The 25,970-nt window shown below is 40.8% G+C and overlaps 1 protein-coding gene across 1 annotated transcript; it reads right to left on the reverse strand.

Annotated features, from left to right (window-relative positions):
- Positions 1 to 418: 418 nt before the first annotated feature.
- On the reverse strand, positions 419 to 25,650 carry LOC116638721 (zinc finger protein 684-like). Its single transcript, XM_032414822.1, has 6 exons — positions 25,506 to 25,650; positions 25,072 to 25,167; positions 21,359 to 21,674; positions 20,675 to 21,269; positions 10,471 to 10,618; positions 419 to 2,791 (listed from the first exon to the last, which is right to left on the reverse strand). Exons 1-6 carry the CDS (start codon positions 25,648 to 25,650, stop codon positions 2,103 to 2,105), a joined length of 1,989 nt encoding a protein of 662 aa, XP_032270713.1. The 3' UTR covers positions 419 to 2,102.
- Between the last annotated feature and the right edge of the window lie 320 nt (positions 25,651 to 25,970).

A 25,970-nucleotide genomic window follows, 5' to 3' on the forward strand; every position in this document is an offset into this window, starting at 1 on the left:
TCAGCATAAAAATATAAAAAATGTAATGTTTGGGGCATAAAGCAAATTGCAAATTATATTATCTATGTAAAAATTTAAGATACCGTGGACATACAGGTAATAAAACTCAAAACACAGAAATAATACACAGTGACTTAAGCATAATTAATACCTCTGAACAAAGTGACATAGCATGAAGCTTTACTTAAATCTGTTTTTTCCTTGCTAGAAAAAAAAAAATCTGATGCTAATATGGCAAAAATTTTAACATACTATTATAGTCGTTATATTTTCTGAACTTTTCTGTATGCCTGATATATTTTATACTTAAAATATTTTTTAAATCTAAAAACAGAAAAAGGAAAGGAAAAATGAAGAGGAAGAAGGAAAAGAAACTAATATAAAATGTGAGTTATTAGAATTTTATTAATACCTTCATTCAATGATATTTGAGTGCCTCTCCTACGCCAATTGCCATTAAAGCCCTCCAGCATATCAACCCCTTCTCCTAACGTGAGCCGATGGTCTCTGGACTGCTCAGCTGACAGTCCTAGAGCCCCAAAGCCTTTCTAATTGTAGATATCCTTCCCCTTGAAATGGCTGCTTAGGGGGCACATAGAACATACTGCTCCTAGGTGAAGGATTCAGACAAAGCATCTCTCTTCCCTACCCACATTTAGTGATGAAACTGGGTCCTTGACCTCTTCCTAACCTCCACTGGTCCAGGTCTTCCCTCTTCATTGCCAGGCTCTGTCTCTGATTAATTTATGCCTCCTGAAAAGAATCAGCCTTATTGCTGCCTTCCTATATGATCCTTCCTCCCATTGAGGGATAATGGTCCTGCCATGCCTGACTTGGGCCACCTGGGGAAATTGGGGCATGGAGTTGCCTTCCAAGGACCCTCACAGCAGCTCTTCCACCTCTGGTCCCAACTGGCCCTAATGCTGATGGGGTCAAGATCTACCCACTACAGACCACTCTTTGCTCAGCTCAGACTTCCAGGGACAGCCCTGTATTGGGGGTCACCATACTTGCTAGAGACTTTGGAGAAGCCTCTGGGCTTTCCTCCCCCACTATCCCACAACCTCCTTTCTAGGCACTGTTCTCTTCCTTTTCCCTCTAATTATTCCCTTTCAGACTTGTTTTCCTCTCCTCTAACTCCCTTCCATAAACCTGCTGCAGCCCTTTTCTTTAGCTGTCCCTTCTAGAGACAAATACCCTGAAGATGCCTTACCTGGAGATTTCTACAATCTATGCTGCAAGGCATCCAGCAGCCTGGAGACCTGCTGGATGGGGAGATGCTCAATTAGGGCCAGGAGGCTTTCAGCCTAGAAGGGCCTTTGCCAGGTAAGGGGTGTCTTTCCCAGGAGGAAGACCTTATCTGTCATTGGTGCTGGGTAACTCATTGGTTATGTCTAACAGAAGCCTCCTTGAGATGGAATGAACCTTCTGTGGAGACAGTGCAGAGCCTGACACAAAATGTCATTTCACAGGATTTTTTCCTGAATAATACAACAGATACTTTTGTCAAAACTCCTATGGTAAAACATGTATTTTTACAATTGAGAGGTTAGGGATGAGAATTCTTACGTTGAAGGTATATATTTTTAAATTTACTACACTGATTTAACTTGAATATTTATCTCAAGTCCATTAGTATATTCATCAGGTTAACAGGACTTCTCCCTTACAGGGATTAACTAATGATGAAAACCATGGTCTGACCGAAATGTTTACCATGCAGCATTTTTTAAAAAGGTTTCAATGTGTGGACTTTGAAGTCTTCACCACACATCACACTTACAGGGGTTCTCTCCCATGTGGATTTGCATTCAACAAATACTTCGTGAATGGCTACTTGTACCAGGCAGTGTGCCAGGAGCTGGGGACAAAATGGAAAGCAAAGCGTGCATAGCTGGACTCTCATGGAACTCACAGAGTTGTCAGAGAAAAAGACTCTCTGGTAAAAGGAGGAGAGATGCACTCTAGCAGAAGTTGTGACCACATGTGTAGGGTATTTCTCCCACAAGGGATCTGATGAATGTGAAGACTTGAGCTCACTTCTCATGTACACAAGGTTTCTACCCTTGTGAGACCCTGTGGTCTCTCATGAACATGAAGGTTCATGTTGTAACTGAAACCCTTACCACATCTATCATATTTAATGGTTTCTCTGTGTGAATTTTTTGGTAAACTTGGAGATCTATGCTCTGACTGAAGAAGCACTTACCACACACACTTGTAGCATTTCTTTCCTGTGTGGACTTACAGACAAGCATTAAGTCTATGTTTTCAGAGACAGTTTCTCTTGTGTGGAGTCTCCGATGCACTTGGAGATCTCTGTTCTGACTGAAGCCCTTACCACACTTACCACATTTGTAGAGTTTCTCTCCGGTGTGGACTTTCTTATGGATGCGAAGATTGGAGCTCTGATGGAAGCCCTTGACACACTCCCCACACTTAAAAGGTTTTTCTCCTGTGTGAACTCTCTGATGAACACGAAGGTTTGTGCTATAACTGAAGCCTTTGCCGCATGTATCACATATGAAAGGTTTTTCTCCAGTGTGGACTCTCTGATGGATGCGAAGATTGGAGCTCTGATTGAAGCCCTTGCCACACTCCTCACACTTAAAAGGTTTCTCTCCTGTGTGGACTCTCTGATGAACATGAAGGTTTGTGTTATAACTAAAGGCTTTGCCACATGTATCACATATGAAAGGTTTCTCTCCGGTGTGAATTCTCTGATGATAGCGAAGATCTGTGCTCCGACTGAAGCTCTTCCCACATGCAGCACAGTCGTAAAGTTTCTTGCCTGTGGGGAAAATGGGATTCTTTGAGAACAAGAAAATGTTTACAACGATGAAAAATATTATCAAATTAAAACTCTCAATCAAGGCTGCAAACAATAGGATGTCAGACTAGAGAATGTGGAAAACTATAGTCAATTAAAAGACCAACTTGAAGAATTCTACCAGGACTCGGAAAGGATTAAAAAAGTGAAATTATGAGAAAAATATTAAGTTGTGAAGGATAGATCTAGAAGATCTTATATATCTATAAGAAATCCAGAAGGAGCAAACAGAAGAATTAAAGAAAATGTACTTAATCTGAAAGAGAATTTGATTCTTTAGATTGAAAGTATCCCCCCAGTACCATGTAGGATTATTGAAGAAAGAAAGAAAAAAAAAAAAGACTAACATACACCTATCTAGATGAAATTTCTGAATTTCAAGGATCAAGAAAACAAAAGCATATAAAACATTAAACAAAATAAAACAAGTTACTCCCTTGAAAAGAGAATAAGATTGGCAGAAGATAATGGTACAATGTCTCCAGTGTCCTGAGGGGAAAAGACTATAGTCAAGAATTCTAAACCTCGGGGCGCCTGGGTGGCTCAGTCGTTAAGCGTCTGCCTTCGGCTCAGGTCATGATCCCAGCGTCCTGGGATCGAGCCCCACATCGGGCTCTCTGCTCCGCGGGAAGCCTGCTTCTCCTTCTCCCACTCTCCCTGCTTGTGTTCCCTCTCTTGCTGTGTCTCTCTCTGTCAAATAAATAAAATCTTTAAAAAAAAAAAAAAAAAAAAAGAATTCTAAACCTCAACTGACGATTCCCTTACATATGCAAAAGGAAGATACTCTCAAAAAAGCAAAGACGACCAAAATCAATCAAAATAAAAACTCATGAAAAGGGAAAACATGAAATATAAAAAGTAGAAATGAATAATGAAAACATAAAAGCTTTTGGGGCGCCTGGGTGGCTCAGTTGGTTAAGCAGCTGCCTTCGGCTCAGGTCATGATCCTGGAGTCCCAGGATCGAGTCCCGCATCGGGCTCCCTGCTCAGCAGGGAGTCTGCTTCTCCCTCTGACCCTCCTCCCTCTCATGCTCTCTGTCTCTCATTCTCTCTCAAATAAATAAATAAAATCTTTAAAAGAAAAAAAAAACATAAAAGCTTTTCCTCCTTTTCACTCAACAAAATCCATGAAATAATAAAGGAAAACTTCTCTGAGCTGAAGGATTCAGAGATGAACAGGCTCAATGACTGGCAAACCTAATTTCTGGGGGAAAAAAAAAGCTGCATACCTAGACATATTCTGGTAAAACTTCAAAATTCCAAGGAGAAATGGAAAAAAAAAATTCTAAATGTTTTCAGTGGGGGGGGGGGGGGAAGAAAAAAAACAGGTTAAATAAGAATAAGAGAAAATTACTAAATGAATCTATCAGATTGGAAGAACCAAAATCAGGAGCTCAAAAACAAAGATACAATGGCTAAAACATTCTCAGGGAAAATGAGTTTGAATCTAGAGGTCTCTACTCAGCCACATTAATATTCAAGACTGGGGTGAATATAAATACCTTTACAAACATGCAGAGATTCAAAAAGCTTGTTTGCAAGTGAAAAACAGATTCAAGCAAAAACAAAAACAAAAAAACAAAAAAACAGATGTGGGATTTAAGAAATTATGGAAAGAAAGGGCTGCCAAAAAATTAAGGCCACTTTAATCTCTGAGAAAATGAAGGTACAATGTAAAAAATTAACACAATTATATATGGTTTCAACAAAACACAGGACATGGGGAGAGGGTGTGTGAAAGCTAAGTGAAAGTTTGCTAATGGCCTTGTATTGTTCTGGAGAGTGGAAGTTATAAATAACTGTTTAACACTTGCCACCAATAGAAAAATATAACTTTTAAAACATGTTACAATCTGGAGGGTAATTAATTGAAGGATAAAAATAATGGAGGGAAAAAGGAAAGAAATAAGAATTCATTTAGAACTCCCAAATAAGGGAAGGCAGTAAAGAATTAGAATGCATAAAATGTCAGGAATCAGACCTAATGTATTATTACAGTAAATGTAAACAGGCTAAATTCCCCTTAGAGTCTTAGAAACTCCAAGATTGGGTTAAAAAAAATCCAGCCATATTCAGCTTGCAAGAGAAAAATATATACCAGGCAAATGCTAACTGTAAGAGAACAGATGAACAACATTAATATCTGAAAAAGCAGGATTCAAGGCAAAACACACCAACTAAGGGACTTCCAAGGAAGATGGTGAAATAGGAGGACTTTAAGTTCACCTCATCCATGGATACAACTACATAACACTCGCATCACTGTAAGTAACCCAGAAAACAACAAGAATGGCAGAACAAACTCCACAATTAAACTTCCAATACCATCAAAAAGGGAAGAATGGAGATACAGTGGGGAGCTAAAAATAACTTGTGGGCCATCAGCGGGAGGGAGGGAGCCACAGGTGCAGAGAGGGGAGAGAAAAAGATTATCACACCAACGAGCCTACACAGGGTGGATGAATCCCCATAGCATTTGGCTTTGAAAACCAGATAGGTCAAATTTCATAAGTTCAGTACTTAAAGCCTGGAACTTCAAAAATCAGCAGGCTTGGCTCTGGGAGAGCCCAGAGGGCAATAGGAAACAGAGTCACTGCCATTAAAGTGAGAGCATAACAAACAGCCCATAGAGATATAGTACAGAAGTAGCAGTTCGAAAAATGCCTGGAGCATATGGGAGGGAGAGCTATTTATTAATCACAGAGTGTGTCCTAGAGGGACACATTTCACTGGGAGATTCCTGCAAGAGCAAAGGAGATGGCAAGCACCATTTCCCTCCCCTGCTCCCCACATAAATATATGGTCACCTGCAGAAACCAGTGTGGTGCAGGCATTCACTACCTAATTTGTTTACACTGTGCCGCACCCCCTCCATCTGAGCCTGCCTCAGTCCCAGCACTGTGGGTCCCCACCCCCAGAAGACCAGTGCAAACTTTGCCAAGCCAGTGTCTCCCAACGGTGCTCTCTGTGGGGCTTCAGTCCAGGCAGCTGCAGTAGCTGGTTACCTCCTGTGGAGGATGCACATACCTTGTTGAAACTGCCTGCCCTTCCCCTGCTTTGTGCAGCAGCCCTAGCTGCCCTGGTCTCAGTGGTGGCTGCATGTCCCCTGTGGAACAGGAACAGCACCACCTTGTTAAAAGTGCACATCCCACCCACCACTTTCAAGAGCAGGAGACAATAGTGGGCTTTCCTAACATGCAGCTTTCTGTCTCTTTAGACACAGAGTTAGACAAAATGAGGAGACAGGAATATGTCACAAGTGAACAGGACAAAACCACAGCAAGAGACCTAAGTGAAACGGATATAAATAATATGTCTGATAGAGAATTTAAAGTAATGATCATAAAGATATACACTGGACTTGAGAAAAGAGTGGAGGACATCAGTGAGACCCTTAAAAAGAGGTAGAAAACAAAAAGGAACCAAAGACAACACAATAAATAAAATTTAAAAATTTACCAGATGGAATAAATAGCAGGCTACAGGAAGCAGAACAAATTAGTAACTGGAGGGGCACCTGAGTAGCTCAGTCATTAAGTGTCTGCCTTCAGCTCAGGTCATGATCCCAGGGTCCTGGGATCGAGCCCCACATCGGGCTCTCTGCTCAGCAGGAAGCCTGCTTCTCCCTCTCACACTCTCCCTGCTTGTGTTCCATTTCTTGCCATCTCTCTCTGGCAAATAAATAAAATCTTTAAAAAAAAAATTAGCAACTGGAGGACAGAGTAATGGAAAGTAATCAAGCTGAGCAGGTGAAAGAAAAAAATTCTGTGAAATGAGAATAGACTTAGGGAACTCAGTGACTCCATCAAGTGCAATAACATTTGCATTATAGGGATCCCAGAAGAGGAAGAGAAAGAAAAGTGGGAATAAAATTTATTTGAAGAATTAGCTGAAAACTTCCCTAATCTGGAGAAAGAAAGATACCCAGGAGGCACAGAGATCCCCAAACAAAATCAGCCCAAGGAGGTCCACACCAAAACACATAGCAATTAAAATGGCAAAAAGTAGTAATAGAGAATTTTAAAAGTAGCAAGAGAAAAGATGATAGTTACATACAAGGGAAACCCCATAAGTCTATCAGTGGATTTTTCAGCAGAAACTTTGCAGGCCAAGAGGAGGAGCAAGATGGTGGAGGAGTAGGAGACCTAAATTTCATCTGGTCCCAGGAATTCAGCTAGATAGGGATCAAACCATTCTGAACACCTATGAACTCAACAGGAGATCAAAGAAAAGAATAGAAGCAACTCTCTGAACAGAAAAGCAACCACTTTCTGGAAGGTAGGATGTGTGGAGAAGTGAATCTGAGGCAATATTCGGGAAGATAGACGGCGGGGGAGGGAGCCTCCGTCAGCCACTACTGGCAGTTAGAATGGCAAAAATGGACAGGGCAAGAAACAACAAATGTTGGAGAGGTTGTGGAGAAAGGGGAACCCTCTTACACTGTTGGTGGGAATGCAAGTTGGTACAGCCACTTTGGAAAACAGTGTGGAGGTGCCTCAAAAAATTAAAAATAGAGCTATCCTATGACCCAGCAATTGCACTCCTGGGTATTTACCCCAAAGACACAGATGTAGTGAAAAGAAGGGCCATATGCACCCCAATGTTCATAGCAGCAATGTGGAAAGAGCCGAGATGCCCTTCAACAGATGAGTGGATAAAGAAGATGTGGTCCATATATACAATGGAATATTACTCAGCCATCAGAAAGGATGAATACCCAACTTTTACATCAACATGGATGGGACTGGAGGAGATTATGCTAAATGAAATAAGTCAAGCAGAGAAAGTCAATTATCATATGGTTTCACTTATTTGTGGAACATAAGGAATAGCATGGAGGACATTAGGAGAAGGAAGGGAAAAATGAAGGGAGGGAAATCGGAGGGAGAGATGAACCATGAGAGACTATGGACTCTGAGAAACAAACAGGGTTTTAGAGGGGAGGGGGGTGGGGGTATGGGTTAGCCTGGTGATGGGTATTAAGGAGGGCACGTATTGCATGGAACACTGGGTGTTATACGAAAACAATGGATCGTGGATCACTACATCAAAAACTAATGATGTATGGTGACTAACATAACATAATAAAATGAAAACAAATTTAAAAAAACATGCACTTGAGGAAAATGAAAAGTGATCCCGAAAGTCTGAGAAGGAATGGCACATAAATAAGTGATAAATATGTACGTAAATCCAAACGTCTGTATAAAATAATTCTAATAATATCTAATTTATTAAAAGAACAGAATTAACATGCAGAAAATAATCGCTTATAAGTGAAGATGCAATCAGTAGTAAAGAGTTTTAAAGTCTTTGCAATATTCTTTGAGTTGTTTAAACTTGGATTTGCAAATATATCATAAAATTTCAAGGATAACCACCCAAAGAATAGATGTAGGTTTTAAATTTAAAACAAATAGAGAGGGGTAAAAAAAAAAAAAACAAAAAAAACCCTAGCCACTTAAAAAACAATATACAAAAACCAAAAGGTAAGAAAGGAGGGAAAAAACAGAAAAATGGACAAATAAAATTAAAATGTAAGTATAGGGGCACCTGGGTGGCTCAGTCAGTTAAGTGTCCGACTCTTGATATCAGCTTGGGTCTTGATCTCAAGGTTGTGAGTTCAAGCCCCACGTTGGGCTCCACACTGGGTGTGGGGCCTACTTAAAAAAAAAGGTAAGATAGTGTAAACACAGCAAATATACCAATAACTACACTAAAAGCAAATAGACTAAACCTGCCAGTTAAAAGGCAGAGATGAGGGGGGAGGAGGGAGAATTCAGCTTTAAATTGTTTTTTTTTTTTTTTCAGCTTTAAATTGTTAACAAGAGATATACCTAAAGCATAAGGCCATGAAAAGGTTGAAATAAAAGTATGGAAAAAGATAATAACCAAAAGAAAGCTGGAATAGCTATAGTAATATCAAACAAAGTAAATTTCTAGATGAAAAGCATCACTAGTGAAATAAAAGGTCAGTGCATAGAGATAAAAAATTCAATTCTCCATGAAGATACAACTCTAAACTTGTATATACCTCTTAAAACATCCACAAATTACATCTTTTTAAACAATGTAAGTACTGTAGAGAGAAACTGACATATCTACTACTCAAAGAAATTTCACACATTTTTTTTCCTCAATTACTGATGGGTCAAACAAACAAAAATAAATGGGCACCTATAGATGTTGGCACCTACCATTAGAGAATACATATTGTACTCAAGCACACATGAAACATTGTAAAAATTGATCACCTATTAGGCCATAAAACAATTATCAACAATAAAAAAAGTAAAGACTTGAAAGAGGTATGGAAGTTCATATACTCAAATCTTCTCTTTAAGAAACAAAAGCTCACCTCCTTTAGGAAGTCTTCCTCAATCACCCTTCTCTAGCACTGATACCACTGACTTCAATCCTCAGATTGATACTTAAATATGGCTTCTTTCATTTTAATTAATGGATACATGAGTAATCACTATTTTACACATGTATATATTAATCTCCCCCAAAGAAATCACGTATTTTGAAGAAGTGTATCGAAGTCAATTTGTCTTACTCTTACAAATAAAAAGAGCATCACAACTCAGTGGATAAATGAAGGAGCAACATGTCAGGTAGAGAACAAACTTAAAGGAGGGCATCAGGCCTGAAGGTAGCATTCTCTTTGGAGTCCCTCATGTCACAGATTAGACCCAGCCCTTTGGATGTGGACAATTTATGCCCAGTCCATGGATAAGAAGACTTGTCCATTGACAACGTGTACAGCAGAGGCAAGGGACCTAGAGATGAATCCTGACTTCCCCATTTAATAGCTTGGCGAACTTGACAAGTCTCTAAACCTCACTGAGGCAGTTGCTACATCTGTAAAACGGGAATAATATCCACTTCTCACACCTATTGTGAGAACTAAAAGTCAATGTTGAGTGTATCTAGCATGCAGTAAGTGCTCCATGAATATTTCCTTCTCCTTTCCTAAGGAAGAAAGAGGAGCTTATGTTTTTCCTCAAGAGTCTGGACTGAAAAAGGAAAACTGCATCTTACCTGGGAAGTGGTCATCTCTTCTCCCTCCTAGGCAAGGTCAGGGAGTTAAGGAGGCAGAGCTGGAGGAGGAAGGAGCCATGAGACACCAAGCCTTCCTTGCAGCTCCCAGAGAGTGTGGCCATTGTTCTGCCTTGTCTGAACCATTCCCTCAACCCCCCTGCCCTATGTTGCCTTCTTTTCTCCATGCTACAGATTGTTCACCGTCTCAGTTAAGTTGTCCTTCCTCCGTTCTGAGTCAAACCTCGACAGTCTCTCCCTGGTCTCTGAAAGTGGTCACGTGACCCAAGCCTAGCTAAGTAACCTCTGCAGCCCCAGCAGCTCCACAATCCCGTCCTCCTCCACACCCCAGCCTTGGCTCAGTTTTGGCAGGCCTCAGGTCACAGGTGTGTCCCCTCAAGGATGGGTTCCAGCTGCCTGTGTTGCTGCAGCCTTCATTCATTAGAGCATGGCCTGTTCCCACTGGCTCAGGAACAGCATGTCCTTGGCTGGCAACTTTCTCCTGGGCTCCAAATCTCTATCCGGCCCCCTCCCCCCAACAAGTCTTCGAAAACCCAGCCGGGCTCAAAGCTCCGCTAAGCACCTCTCAGGATACATACCCGGAGGAACTCGGGCTAGGGACCTCTGCACAGAAGAACGGCAACGCAGGCGACCAAACACTTGAGGGAGAAACCTGAGGCACCAAAGGTTGGATGCCCCCGGGGCCACACTGCTCTGAGAGGGGAGACACAGGATCGCGACCCCGACCTGGGAGGCGCTCAGAGCCGGAGCAGCCGGTCACAGGGCTGCGGAGCCAAGCCTGGAGTCGGAAGGAGAAAGGGATCCACGAGCCACTCGGAGGCAGATGCCACTAACCCCCGTCGGAGATGAGCAGAGCATCGTGAGGTGAGTGCTTTAGAGAACCTGAAAGGTTCCCACCCTCTACAGTCAAATCTCGGCGTCACACTCTTTTCGAGACCATCGCCCCCGGGGCCCCAGATTTGGGGGTTCAAGTCCCTCCATCGCACCCGCACTCCGGCGTTCTGATCTCCATCGTTCCGCTGACCCCGAGTGCCCCTGTAAGCCCCAGTCTCTCCGCGAGTGACTGCTGGCGCTGCGAAGAGCTCGGTGGCCGGGACTAAGCCCGCCGCCCGGCAGCACTGCGCCTGCGCGCGGGGAGCCCGCGGCACCGCCCACAAGACCCCGCGGCGCGCCGCCTCAGTGCCCCCCGGCTGCCGGGTGAGCAACCTGCCCCCGGGCGTGCAGAGGTTCCTCTGCCAGCTCTGCCGGTGGGTAGGAAAGTCACTTTTTAATTTCAGTTCCTGGGATCCTCAGTGGGAGGACGTTCTCCCTCCTTCCGATGTGGAAGCTTGCGCCGCACGGCAGAGCTCCGAGCCCGAGCCTCGCACTTGGGAGTCTGGCTTCTTAGGGGTTGGGGCTAAGAGACGGGCAGGGACTGGTTCCTCTTATTTGGCCGGTGGTCCTTTCTGGAATGTCATCGCACTGGCTCCTCTGGGCCAGCAGGCGTTCTCAGATAGGGTCTCCTGGGGCCTGAGTGTGCGGCCCTCCCTCTCGCACAGTTCTCTGATGCGTAGCCCCAGCCCAAGGTGACCCCGCCAAACCCCGGGCCTCTCCCCCGTCCCCAGTCAGGACACTTAATGTGATACCCACTTGGCCGCCCTTCCTCCCTCCTGTTTCTGTACAGGTTTCCTACCTCCTCCTTGTAAGCAGTCTCCATCTCCACGAGGGCATCTCTTAGAATCCTCACTTGATTTTTGGAGCAAACCCCGGGGGGCATTCTCCCCCAAGGCTGATTCATGGCTGCTGGTTTCCATCCCCACCCGCCAACTAGTCTTGAAGTTATTTCAGGTGGTGGGGGTTGTCAGAACAGGTCTGGGGAAATGGTGGAGGATGGAGAAGCCTGTTTGGTCACCTTTTAGTAAGTCCTGGAAATGGAGAGGTTGTCTGGCCCCCAGTTATTTATGGCTCTTTTTACATTGTGGGGTGCTGAATGCCTCACCTCTTAATCCTAGTTTCCATCCTGAACTAAAGGACAAATCCCAGTTAACGTCATGTTCTGCACCTGTGACTCTGGTAGTCGGCCCTGTTCACAAATGTTCTGGGTTCCCTCCTCTTTCCAGTACATGGTAGGACTGCAATTTCCCATCCCTTGGAAGTTAGTGATGACAGTGCAAACTGTTTGGCCACAAAATATGAGCAGAAGTACTGTATGCCACTTCCAAAGGAATCTTTTAGGAGCCAATGCACAATTTGTCATGTTTCTTTTCCCTCTGCCCCAGAAATTGTAATGTTCAGTGTGTAGGCAGCCTCTAAAATGGCCCCCAATTATCCCCTGCACAATTCAGGTCTCTGTCACATTTTGGTAATTCTCAAAATTTCAAACTTTCTCATTTTTATATTTGTTATTGTGATCTATGATCAGTGATTACCACTTGCTGAAAGCTCAGATGATGATTAGCATTTTTTAGCTAGAAAGTATTTTTTCAATTAAGGTATGTACATAGTGTTTTTAAACATAATGGTATTGCACACTTACACAGACCACAGTATATACATACATATACATGTAATATAACACATATACATACAGTATATACAGTACATACATACACATACATGTAGTATATACAATACATATACATACAGTATATATAGTATATACATACATATACAGGCTTATAACATTTTTTTAAGATTTTATTTGTGATCTTTCAGCCTCCATTCTTTTTTATTTGTCAGAGAGAGAGCACAAGCAGGGGGAGTGGCAGGCAGAGGGAGAAGCAGGCTCCCCGCTGAGCAAGGAGCCCAATGCAGGACTCGATCCCAGGACCCTGAGATCATGACCTGAGCCAAAGTCAGACACTTAACCAACTGAGCCATCCAGGCACTCCTGGGCTTATAACTTTTAAATGCACTGGAAAACCAAAAAAATTTGACTTGCTTTATTGCAGCAGTCTGGAACTGAACCTGCAATATCTCCAGGGTACGTGTGTACTTCAGTGACAAGCCCTGTGTTAGTTATAGGGGATTAAACTGCTGTAACAAATAGACTTCCCAATGCATTGGCTCAAGCGAAATAGGAGTTCCCTCCTCTTCCTGATTTCACAGTACAGGGTAGGTGGTCCATGTTGGTGTGCAGCTCTCTCCCATGTGGTCATTCAGTGACTTAGTCCGTTAAGGCTGCTATAACAAAATGCCATAGACTGGGTAGCCTACAAAGAACAGAAATTTCTCATAGTTCTGAAGGCTGAAAAGTCTGAGATCAGGGTGCCAGCATGGTCAGGAGAGGGACCTCTTCAGGCTGGCAGACTTCTTGTACCGTCACATGGCAGAAGGGGCTAGTGAGCTCTTTGGGACCTTTTTTGCAAGGGTACTAATCCCAATCATGAAGTCTGCCCTGATGACCTAATCATCTCCCAAAGGCCTCACCTCCTAATACCATCACCTTGGGCATGAAGTTTTCAACATATGAATTTGAGGAGAACACAAAAGTTCAGACCATAGCAATGATCCAGACTATAGTGGCTCTGCCCTCTTCAGCACATTAGTTCCAAGGCTGCTCTGGCTGACACAGTCTAGCCACCAGAAGAGCATCTCCACTCCCAACACCCTAGTCCAAAGCACCATCATCTGTTGTCTGGACTCTGGAACAACTGCCTCTTAACTGGTCTCCCTTTTGCCATCTTGCCATCCCTACTATCTATCCCCCACACACAGCCAGGGAGAACTTTTCAAAAGTAAATCAGACTATACCAGTCTTCTGCTCAAAATCTTCACAACCAGGCGCCTGGGTGGCTCAGTTGGTTAAGCGACTGCCTTCGGCTCAGGTCATGATCCTGGAGTCCCACATCGGGCTCCTTGCTCGGCGGGGAGTCTGCTTCTCCCTCTGCCCTTCCCCCCTCTCATGCTCTCTCTCTAATAAATAAATAGATAAATCTTAAAAAAAAAAAATCTTCACAACCTTCCCATCACATTTAGAATGCAATGTCACATACTCTGGAAACCTATCTAATGCACAAAACTCATCTCCACATCTCTCCTCCAGCCACACTGGAATTCTTGCTGGTTCTCAACAGGCCAGACTCACTCTTGCCTCAGGATCCTTGCAGGATCTTTCCGATGCTCCTTCCTTCACTGCATTCAGGTCTCGGCTTAAAGGTCTCTTCTCAGAGGACTTCCTTTGCCACTCCATCTTAGTTTCCTATCACATTCAATGTCCTCACAGGTTTTAAAGAGTGTTTTACTGGTTATTACCTAAGATGATCATTTATTTGTTTATTGTTGAGTAAAGTGCTGGTATCTTGCGTTTTTTGCTCACTGCTGTGTTATCAGTATACAGTTAGAACAGGGGTAGGCAATTTACACCCGAGGAAAAAATCTGTTTTTCTGCCTGTTTTTGTATATAGTTTTATTAGAATACAACCACACTCATCTGTTTGTGTGTCTATGGCTGCTTTCATGCTACAGCAACAGAATAGTTGTAACAGATTGTATTGCCCACAAAGCAAGGTAACTGATATCTGGCCCTTTACAGGGAAAGTTTACCACCCTTGATCTATGGCAATTAATATTGATACATCAGCTTCCTATTATTTGATTAGTGGATCTTGTACCACTCCTTTATTTTCTATCCTTTCTGGATGATTTGGCTTCAATCTTGCATGCAGCTTATATTTGGATTTTAAAAAACAATCTGCTAGCCTCTGCTTTGGAAAAGTATGGATTTTTAGGCCTCTCTTTTGTTAAGACAAAAGGAGGAGGAATAAAAAGTATCTCCTTCTCCCTCTTGATTAAAATGCAGTGAAGACAGAGAACCCAGAAACAGTCACTCTGACTTTAAAGATATTTGTACCACTGCTGTGTGATGGAGAGCCTTGCTCAAAACAGACTAAATTAATGCTTTCTCTGCCCAATGTAAAGTGATAACTCTTACACTGATTAAGCACGCTTACTGCTTTACTAGTTATAATTAATTTCCAGACTTGAAAAAATTATTTGAACTTTGTTTTTTTTTTTTTTAGAGAGAGAGTGTGTGCACTAGGTGGGGAGAGGTGTGTGCACTAGGTGGGAAGAGAAAATCTTATGCAGGCTCTGTGCCCAATGGGGAACCCCACACGTGGCTTGATTTCAAGACCCTGAGATCATGACCTGAGCTGAAACCAAGAGTTGGACGCTTAACCAACTGAGTCACCCAGGCGCCCGGAAAACATTTTTTTAAAAAAATAAGAGATAGTGTTAGTTCATGAAATAAATTAGTCATATCACCAATTTACCTTCTTTCTTCCTTCTTTTCTCAAAAAAGTATCAGCCTTTGTTTTTGGAGATTATCTCCCTTTTGCAATGTAAGTTATAAAGTGCTTTTGACATGTTAAAAAAGTATACCTAAATATAATGCAGGCATTATTATTCCTCAGGATAGTGATTTAATCCATTTGCCTTTATTGTGATTAGTGATATACTTGGACACATTCCTGAGTTTTATTTTTCCTTTGTATTTACCATGCTTTTTCCTTGTTGCTTTAGTTTTCCTTTCCTGTGTTCTACTGGATTTATAGTTTTTATTCCCTTTTTTTCTCTCCAGTGACTTGTGACAGTCTGTTTCTTTTAGTGGGTAGCCTTCAGTTTTTATCATGCATATTCAACAAGGTATAAAGTTAATATCTATCCTCTCCCAGAACACAAATTTATAACACTGTAACCCTGATTCCTACCACTTATTCTAATGTTATCTAGAATATTCATTTCACCTTATTTCTAGCCTTCTCCCAAATTAATCCTTAAATTACTTACACCCAACATAAATTCAGATTTATGAACATGTTTACAATTCATTTGTTCATCAATGCCTCTTGCATTCTATTTCCCCCAGTGGCTGATGTTAATGCTGGTTTTCTCAGAAAAATGAGATTTCAGGTAATATTTTCATTAAAATTTTTTGTATGTTATATGTGGTTTTTTTTTTAAAGATTTTATTTACTTATTTGAGAGAGAGAATGAGAGAGAGCACAAGAGAGGGGAGTTTCAGAGGGAGAAGCAGGCTTCCCGCTGAGCAGGGAGCCCAATGCGGGGCTTGATCCCAGGACCCTGAGATCATGACCTGAGCCGAAGGCAGACACTTAACTGACTGAGCCACCAGGCCCCCGTTTTTTGTTTTTGTTTTTTTAAAGTAGTACTATATAAAAAATAACCTATCTTCATACTGGAAAAAATCAACCTAATGTCTGAGTATAACACTAAACAAAGAGAGTGTTGTTGAGTGTTCCTGTTAAAAGGGGGGAAAATGAAAAGTAAAAATATATCCAAATGTAACATTCTAGAGGGAAGGTGAGCGTAAAAAAAGATATTCTGCTTACATTATATATGACTATTTCAGACACTTTTGACAACATTTGTCTAGTGTCAACAGTTATATCAGTATAACTGTATACTGATAACAACAAATTTTAAAAAATGGAATCTGGGGATTCTAAGATCAAGTTTGAGCTGAGTGTAAATAATATTTTGGTTTTCTTCTTGCCAAAATCATGTTCTGGGGTTGAGGTTATCTAGGAAAAGAATGAGGTCAATGGTAGAAAGTTCCCCAGGTAGCAATATGTATGTATCCAGTACTAGAATACTAGGTGTCAAAGAAGTCTGGAAATGTGGGAAAATAATTTTTTTCAGGTTAATGGTCATACTTATAGCTTTAAATATAGAAGTACTTTGCCCACAAATATGTCTGAGGTTGAAAACATATTAAATATATCACTTGAAAATATAACTAGTTGGGGCGCCTGGGTGGCTTAGTTGTTAAGCATCTGCCTTCAGCTCAGGTCATGATTCCAGGTCCTGGGATCAAGCCCCACATTGGGCTCCCTGCTCCGTGGGAAGCCTGCTTCTCCCTCTCCCACTCCCCCTGCTGTGTTCCCTCTCTCACTGTGTCTCTCTGTCAAATAAATAAAATCTTTAAAAAAAAAAAAAAGAAAAAATGTAACTAGTTACTGTGTGAAACTTTTCTTGCAGCATTATTATAATAGCCAAGATATGGAAGCAGCCTAAGTGTCCATCGATGGATAAGTACATGAAGATGTCATGCACACACACACGTATACACATACAGTGGAACTGTTATTCAGGAAGAAGGAAATCTTGCCATTTGCGACAACATGGATGGAACCTGAGGGCATTATGCTAAGTAAAATAAATCAGACACAGAAAGACAAATACCATATGAAATCACTTATATACAGAATCTAAAAAAGACCCTGAACTCATACAGAAAACAGATTGGTGTTTGTCAGAGGTAGAGGTCAGGGCATGGAGAAAATGGGTAAAGGGGATCAAAAGGTACAAAGTCCCAGCTCTAAAATAATTAAGTCCTAGGCATGTAATGTACAGCATGGTGAATACTATGTTGTATGTTTGAAAGTTGCTGGGAGAGCAAATCTTAAAAGTTCCCATCACAAGAAAAAAATTTGTAACTGTGTGGTGATGGATATTCACTTGACTTATTGTGAACATTTCACAATGTATACAAATATCAAATTACGTTGTACACCTGGAACTAATATAATGTTATATGTCAGCTATATATCTCAATTTTTAAAATTTAGCAATATATATTTGTAAAAATATATTCAAGAAACTAAAACACTACAATAACTTGGGATCAGAGAAATCATTAACAACACAGGTCTTGGCTTAGATAAGAGTCTTCCAATTACCTCTTTTACTTCTCTTCACCAGTTTTTAAATTTATTAAAGATTAGGGAGATAATGTCAGTAGAGGTGGTAAAAACCTTCATGTGTAGTTAGTATAAGGCAATAAAGGAAATCTTCATATTACAAGAGTGCAAAAAAAACCCAGCTGATTTTTTCTTACTTTTGGAAAATTTGAAGAGTATCAAAAGTCTCAAGCTTCTATATTTTAACAGTGACTACTCTAAGGATTATGTTTGAGGCGCCTGAAATAATATATTAAAAATCAGTTAGCAATAAAGAACACCTAAACCAGAATGCTTACTAACCATTCTTAGTATTACAAAATTCTACAAGTCTTTCAATAAACTATAATTTGCTCAATAAAAAAATAGTCTTCCAATTAAGTATAAATACCTAGTGCTCCTTGTAACCCTATTTTACTCAATAATATAGTTTCTTTATTTATTTAAGAGTGAGGGTGCCTTGGTGGCTCAGTCGTTAAGTGTCTGCCTTTGGCTCAGGTCATGATCCCAGGGTCCTGGGATCAAGTCCCGTGTCAGGCTCCCTGCTCAGCGGGAAGCCTGCTTCTCCCTCTGTCTCTCCCTCTCCCTCTGCTTGTGTTCCCTCTCTTGCTGTGTCTGTCAAATAAATAAATAAAATCTAAAAAAAAAAAAAAAAAAAAGAGTGAGCCTAAGTTTGAGCAGGGGGAGAGGCAAAGGGGGAGAGAATCTCAAGCAGACTCCCCACTGAGCGCAGAGCCTGATGCAGGGCTCGATCTCATGACCCTGAGATCATGACCCGAGCCAAAATCAAGAGTTGGACACCTAAGCAACTAAGCCACCCAGGCACCCCTAAACATGTTTTAAAAAAAAAACTTTAAATTCAATTTTACTTAAACAATCTGCATACTTGATTAGTTGACATAATGTTCTGCACACCTCACACTTAATCTCAAAATGTTGCTAATTTATGCATTTGCATAATATGTACACAGCGTAGACCAGTTCCCCCTTCTCAAACATGAGCTCTAGCCCCATGAAATGCATTAGAATTAGTGGGATTCATGACTTTGTTTGAGCGCCTGACAATGACTTAGTTTAAATAGGAAAAAATTTTCTTTGTTTCAACTTTTCAAACATTTAATTTTGGTTCATACTTAGCTAATTCTTTTGCTCTATTAATTACAGCATTTAAGAAAGGGAGCAAACATTTTAGTTCATAGAGCTCAGACTATAACGTCAAATAACACTCCCAGCCTCCTCATTCTCAGTCTGCCCCCCGATGCACAAGACCTCTCTTAAGAGTCTCGCATAATTCTCACAGCAATGAGACATTCTACACCCCTAAGGGAGTCTTCTTGCTGTCTTAAAGTTTGTACTTGCTCAGATGCTATTACTGCTAAGGACAGGAGCTGAGAAAGAACTAGGAGGGGAAGAGTAATGTTAAATAAAGCAAAACGACAGCTTTAAAAGGAAATGAGAGATAAGGCAGTTGAACTTGAGAAAAGCTCCCTGAGTTTATAATTTGTTTACATATACACTTTTGTGGTTTGCGAAGTGATTTGGTGTGACTACCTGTTTAATTAGCATGTAGTCTTAGTATTGAAAACTTTGTGAGACAGGCTTAACTTAGATCTGATGGATATTCTGAAAATCACTCTCATGCGTAAGTCTTCACCCATCACCACCTACAAAAATGCTCAAGAAAGAAAAATAATTCCAAGTTCATACGTTTAATCCAAAAACTTAGGCTTGCAAGAGAAAACCTGATTTGGTGAATTTAGGTTCAAGCTCAATGCTGTATAAGCCTTACAACCACCGAAGAAAGGGTTTAAAGACTTTTTTACATTATCAACAAACATTTAAAGTGAAATATAAAATTTCCACTTAAACCATTGTTGGTTCATGTGTTTTAAAAGAGAAAACAGAGAATTTACATAATGTCAAATTATAAAATAGCTGCCAAGCAGCTCATGAAAGCAGACAAGCTTTTCAAATAGCTTGATGCAACACCTATGCTAGTCACCCAGAAACTTCCAAACAAGCCTGATATCGCTAAATCAATTTCCAAAACGAGAAAGTGGTAACTTTCTTCCAGAAGTCTCTGCAAAGTATCATGCCGCCTAATTTTTCTAAACAAAGTACCCCAGTTATAAGCTACTTGAGCTAGGTTCACTCCTACTTATGTACCTGTGCCAGGGAAATAGGATGGCTTTTATTTACATGACTATTTACCTGAAGAAATGCCTCTCTTCCTGTACTAAGTGCTTAGAGTACGAAACACAGCTGCTTTCTTTCTTCAGTGACTAGTTAATCAGGATTAAACACACACACACACACACACACACACACACACTTTGGTGTTCTGCATAGACAAGAAAACATATTATCCAATGTCCTCAGCTGAGCAGAGGCAGTACAAGACTTCATCACTGTCCCTAACTTCTATTATTTAAAAGGAGGCTCCAGAAGGCTCGGGCACAGGTGCCACAGCTTTACATAGGTGCCACGAAACGGTCTATAAAATAAGCCGTATGATTTCACTTATAACTGGCCAGCCTGCATATGGTGATTTTAGGTTTGAAGAGACAATGATGGCGTTTACCAGACATAATCCTGGTTGAGAGTTTTATTTATATATTTTTTATTACAATAAAATATACACTCCATAAAATTTACTATTTTAACCATTTTAAGTGTACAATTCATTGGCATTAAGTACAATCACAATGTTGTGTAACCATCACCATAACAGATAAAATTTTGTGTAAGTGCCTAGCATGCATTTCAAACCTATGGTTATACAAATTTAAGCAATGCAGACATTTGTATAACTTGTATGACAATCGTAAACTGGGGCAGTACATGTATGTAATTATAGTCAGCTTGATGCCTTGATTTTTAAATTTTTTACAACTTCCTCAGTTTTATGCTATACAGTAAAATTGTCAATTTATAACTCAAAATTTTCTATAATCTTCTCAATAAAATTAGTAGTATCACAGAATATGAATTTCAGAACATGCTTTTCCATATCTATCCAATTGACAGAGTTTTTCTCATGATGAATTCTTTGCCGCTTTATTAAAAGGCTAACTAATTGTAAGTTTTCCCACATTCACACAGCTTCCCTGTTTTTATGACTCCTTTGATGGAGAATGAGAGTCTTCTGGTTAAAAGATTTCCCACACGCACTACATTTGTTTTGTTGCTCTGCTGTATGAGTTAAGTAATGTTTAAGCAGATGTGACTTCCTGATGAAGGCTTTGCCACATTTAGTAGACCCATGGGGTTTCTCGCCTGTATGAATCCTCTGATGCATGACTAGCACTGAGAAGTCTGCAAAGGCTTTGCCACATTCTCTACATCGGTACGGTTTCTCTCCTGTATGAATTCGAGAATGTTTATAAAGGGATGAGCTGTACCTGAAGGTTTTCCCACATTCTTTACATTCAAACGAGTTCTCCAATGTATGCGATTTCACATGTTGGGTAAAGAAGGAGTGCCAAGTGAATGACTTCCCGCACTGATGGCATTCGTACGGTTTCTCTCCCGTGTGGAGTCTCTGGTGGACCACCAGTTGTGTTTTATGCATAAACGCTTTCCCACAATCATTGCATACATAGGGCCTCTCTCCACTATGAATTTTTTGATGAGCTATAAGGTGTCCCTTACTGTTAAAGGCTTTCCCACAGTCATTGCATTCAAAGGTTTTTTTTTTCCCCTTGTATGTTTCTTTTCACGTCTAATGAGACAAGACTTCTTTTGGAAGGCTTTCCCACATTCAGGGCATCCAAAGTTTTTTTTTCTTGTAGGCTTTTTTTCATGCTTAATGAGACAAAACTTGTTTCTGAAGGCTTTTCCACATTCCTTGTATTCATAAGAGTTTTCTCGGATATAACTTTTATTATAACTGAGCAAATGTGAATTAGGTTGCAGACTCTTTCCATTTGACTCACATTTACGCTGTGTTTGTCTTAAAGAAATACATCTTATACTCAGATTATAATTTTGGACTCTCTCCTTGGTCAGTGTTTTCTCAAAGGTGAGCATATCTTGGTTCAAAAAATTGTCTTTGCTTCCCTCCTCTCTCTCTAGTGCATCACTGAGTAAGCAGATAACTTCTAAAAAGGTGTAAAATGAAATATTCCCAGTTACTCTTTCCAATCTCATGTTATAAAAAGAAAAAAATTTGAAGTATATAATGTCAGCAAGGATGCCTATTCTGACCACTTCTATTCAACATAGTCCTGAAGTCCTAGCAAGACCGTAAAGGTATCCAAACTAGAAAGGAAGACATAAAAATATCTCTGTTCACAGATGATATGATCTCATATGTAGAAAACCCTAAAGATTCCACAAAAAAACACTATTAGAGCTAATACTCAAATTTGGCAAAGTTGCAGGATGCAAAGTCAGCACAGAAAAATCTGTTGTGTTTCCATACACTAAAACAATCCAAAAAGGAAATTAAGAAAACAATCCTATTTACAATAGCATCAGAAAGAATCAATTAGGAATAAACTTAACCAAGGAGGTGGAAGACTTGTATACTGACAACTACAAAATACTGCTGAAAGAAATTAAAGACAAGTAAATGGAAAGACATCTTGTGTTCATGGACTAGAAGACTTAATATTGTTAAAATGTCCATACTAACCAAAGTGATCTATAGATTCAATGCAATTCCAATGGCATTTTTTGCAGAAATAGAAAAAACAATTCTAAAATTCATATGGAACCACAAAGGATTCAAACAGCTAAAACATTCTTGAGAAAGAAGAAGCAGGAGGCCTCACACTTCCTGACTTGAAACCATGTTACCAAATTACAGTAATCAAATCAGTATAGTACTGGCATAAAGACAGACATATAGATCAGTGGAACAGAAGAGAGAGCCCAGCAATAAACCCATGCTTATATGGTCTTCAACAAGTGAGTCAAGACTACACAATGGGGAAAGGATCTCTCCAACTAATGGCTGATATCTGGGAAAACTAGATATCCATATGTAAAAGAATGAAAATGGACCCTAATCTTACACCATATACAAAAATGTATTAGAGACTTAAAATGTAAGACCTGAAACTTATATAAAACTCCTAGAAGAAAACATAGGGGAAAAGCTTCATATGATTGGTTTTGGCAAAGATTTCTTGCAGGACTCCAAAAGCACTGGCAGCAAAGGCAAACATAAACAAGTGGGACCATATCAAATTCAAAAGCTTCTGTGCAGCAAAGGAAACAATCAGCAGAGTGAAAAGGCAACCTACAGAAGGGAGAAAATATTCTAAAAACATTTATCAGGTAAGAGGTTAATATCCCAAATCCATAAGGAACCCCCACAACTCAACAGCAAAAAAAATGGGCAAAGGACTTGACCTATCTCCAAAGGAGACATAAATGGTCAACAGGTATGAAAAGATGTTCAATATCATTAATCAGGGAAATGCAAATCAAAACCACAGTAAGATCACACCTTGCATCTGTTAGGATGTCTATTACAAAACAACAACAACAACAGAAAATAACCAGTACTGGCAAAGATGTCGGGCTACTAGAAGCCTGGTGCACTGTTGCTGGTAATGTAAAATGATGGAGCCACTGTGGAAAACAGTATGGAATTTCCTCAAAATACCAAAAATAGAACCACTATACGATCCAGCAATCCCACTTCTGGGCATTTATCAGAAAACTGAAAACGGGATTTCCTAGAGATGTTTACACTCTCATGTTAATGGCAGCATTATTCACAATAGCCAAGAATTGGAAATAATCTAATGTTAATCAACAGATAAAGGTATGAAGAAAATATAGCATATACATTCGTACTTTTATTTTTTTATTTTTTATTTTTTACAGATTTTATTTATTTGACAGAGAGAGACACAGTGAGAGAGGGAACACAAGCAGGGGGAGTGGGAGAGGGAGAAGCAGGCTTCCCGCGGAGCAGGGAGCCCGACGCGGGGCTTGATCCCAGGACCCTGGGACCGTGACCTGAGCCGAAGGCAAACGCTTAATGACTGAGCCACCCAGGTGACATACGTACTTTTAAAAAGAAGGAAATCCATCATAAGCTATATGAATGAACCCTGAGGACATTAGGCTAAGTGAATAAGCCAGTCACAGAAGGATAAATACTGCAAGATTCCACTCATATGAGGTATTTAAAATAGTCAAACATGTATGAGGCACGTGGGTGGCTCAGTCGGTTAAGCATCTGACTCGATTTAGGCTCAGGTCATGATCTCAGGGTCCTTGGATTGAGCCCTCCGTCGGGCTCCACACTCGGGGCGGGGGGGCGGGTAGTCTGCTTAGGAATTCTCTCTCCCTCTCCTTCTGTCCCTCCCCCCCACTCGCGCTTTCTCTCTCACTCTCAAATAAATCTTTTTTATTTTTTTTTATTTTTTATTTTTTTTTAAGATTTTATTTATTTATTTGACAGAGAGAGAGACAGTGAGAGAGGGAACACAAGCAGGGGGAGTGGGAGAGGGAGAAGCAGGCTTCCTGCTGAGCAGGGAGCCCGACGCGGGGCTCGATCCCAGGACCCCGGGATCATGACCTGAGCTGAAGGCAGCAGCTTAACCGACTGAGCCACCCAGGCGCCCCTCAAATAAATCTTTTTAAAAAAAATGACCAGACATAAATTCCTTTTGCATCTATCATCAGTTATTTCTACCACTTGATATGACTTTGTCCTGAAAATGAACTGCTTTTTAGTTATAACCTCTTTCAATCTCCCAGATATAAGTCTCCAGAACCCTGCTTTGCCCGTGATACCACACGCTTCAACTCAAATTTCCCATTTTGGTTTCCACACTTAATGACTTCTATTAACTCTGGGGACATGAAACAGAAGACTTCTAGTTTTTAGCAACCTTTGCCTTTATATAGTTTACGATCAAGTAGGTCCATTCTGATTGTTACCATGATGCCACGCCTTGTCCAGTGTAACATCATCACTGCTGAGCTCAAATCCTTACAACGCTAAGTCCACTGATATAATAATGTTAGGGAAAATGGGAAGAAGATGGTTCTTCATTATTTCTGAGATTTGATTCCCTTCCATTAAGAGGGAATATTAGTGCAACACTCTAGATTCTTAGCTCATTCCTTATTTCTCAAATCTATATGATCTGATTACCTTATAAGAACCAGATGTATGGAAAAGATCTGTGCTCATGTTGAGGAAAAAAAGAAGAATGAAGATTTTAGGAATTAAGAGAACAAAGCAAGGACCTCCATGGAACAGGCAGTGCAGGGAGCCAGGGCAGAGAGGAGAGGGCCCTCCCTCCATACAAAAGCTGAGCAAAGAGAAAGAGTAGCCGTGCGAGCAGAGTGAGTGAAGGTGTCATCTGGGGATCTGACGATGTTATGTCAAGTGGCCCCAGTCACTTCCAAAGCTGTGTGGCTTTTAAGAAGGGCTTCCTGAAAGAGCTGCTTCAGAGGGACCTGTCCCTCACTGACCGACTGGAATCTCAATTCCAAAGGCTCCCATCTGCCTGGTTTTCTTTCACTCACCTGGATGGCGCCAATGTGGGTTCTCCCCCTCCCCCATCCATGGCTCTTGTCCTTGCTCTGCCTTGAAGATCGCTTTTGTTTGGGTAACTGGGCCCCCTGTTCATGGGAAACAACACAGAACTGGAGACCAAGTGCTAGAGACAAACGACTACCTCACAATTCAGGTCTGTCTCCTTGAGTCTCAGGGCCTGGAAAGGATGACAAACAGGCTTTAGAACAGAAAAGACCCTTCTCCTCCATTTGGGAGGCAGAAGCATAAACCCTCTATCTGTTTATGCGTCATCTCAAAGGGGATTAAGAATCTGTGACCACTAACATTCAGGGCCAAACTCAGGAATGCTTCAGAATGTCCACAGCTTCCAACAAGCCCTAAAGGCAGGGCGCTAGGAGTATATTCTTAGTTCCCCTGAAGAGTTACCACCCACTGTCCTTACCCACTGAGATGAGGTTTCTAAAGTTCTCCAACATCACATTCCAATACAAGGTTCTCTGCTCACGGTCAAGCAGCTGCCACTCCTCTGGGGTGAAGTCCACAGCCACATCTGGGAATGTCACTGATCCCTGTAACAGCACATTCATCTTCAACCTGTAGTGAGTACCGCTGGGGAATGTGGAGGGGATTCAGAGCAATTCCTCTGATTATGTTCATTGTTCTGAATTTGCAGTAAGTTATACAGAGTAACTAAAAACTACTATATACTTGACTCAGAATTAAAATTTTTGAGGAAAAAATCATATACAAACTATATACCTATAAACACACATGTATATATACACAGATATATATACATCCATATATATGGGGAGGGAGAGAGGAAGAGAAGGAAAAAGAGAGAGAAAATATTAAGTTCACTGAGCATTGCTTTGGTCTCATGTATTCTGTTTATACAAAAGGACAC

Source organism: Phoca vitulina, unplaced genomic scaffold, assembly GCF_004348235.1.
Source record: "Phoca vitulina isolate PV1807 unplaced genomic scaffold, GSC_HSeal_1.0 scaffold2, whole genome shotgun sequence".
NCBI lineage: Eukaryota > Metazoa > Chordata > Mammalia > Carnivora > Phocidae > Phoca > Phoca vitulina.

Coding starts and splice junctions, on each gene's coding strand:
- LOC116638721 (XM_032414822.1), bottom strand. CDS start 25,650: ATGAATGTGCTGTTACAGGGATCAGTGACATTCCCAGATGTGGCTGTG. Junction 25,168..25,505: donor TAGAAACCTCATCTCAGTGG/GTAAGGACAGTG, acceptor TCCCATGAACAG/GGGGCCCAGTTACCCAAACA. Junction 10,619..20,674: donor GTCATAAAAACAGGGAAGCT/GTGTGAATGTGG, acceptor AGCGCCTCCCAG/GTCGGGGTCGCGATCCTGTG.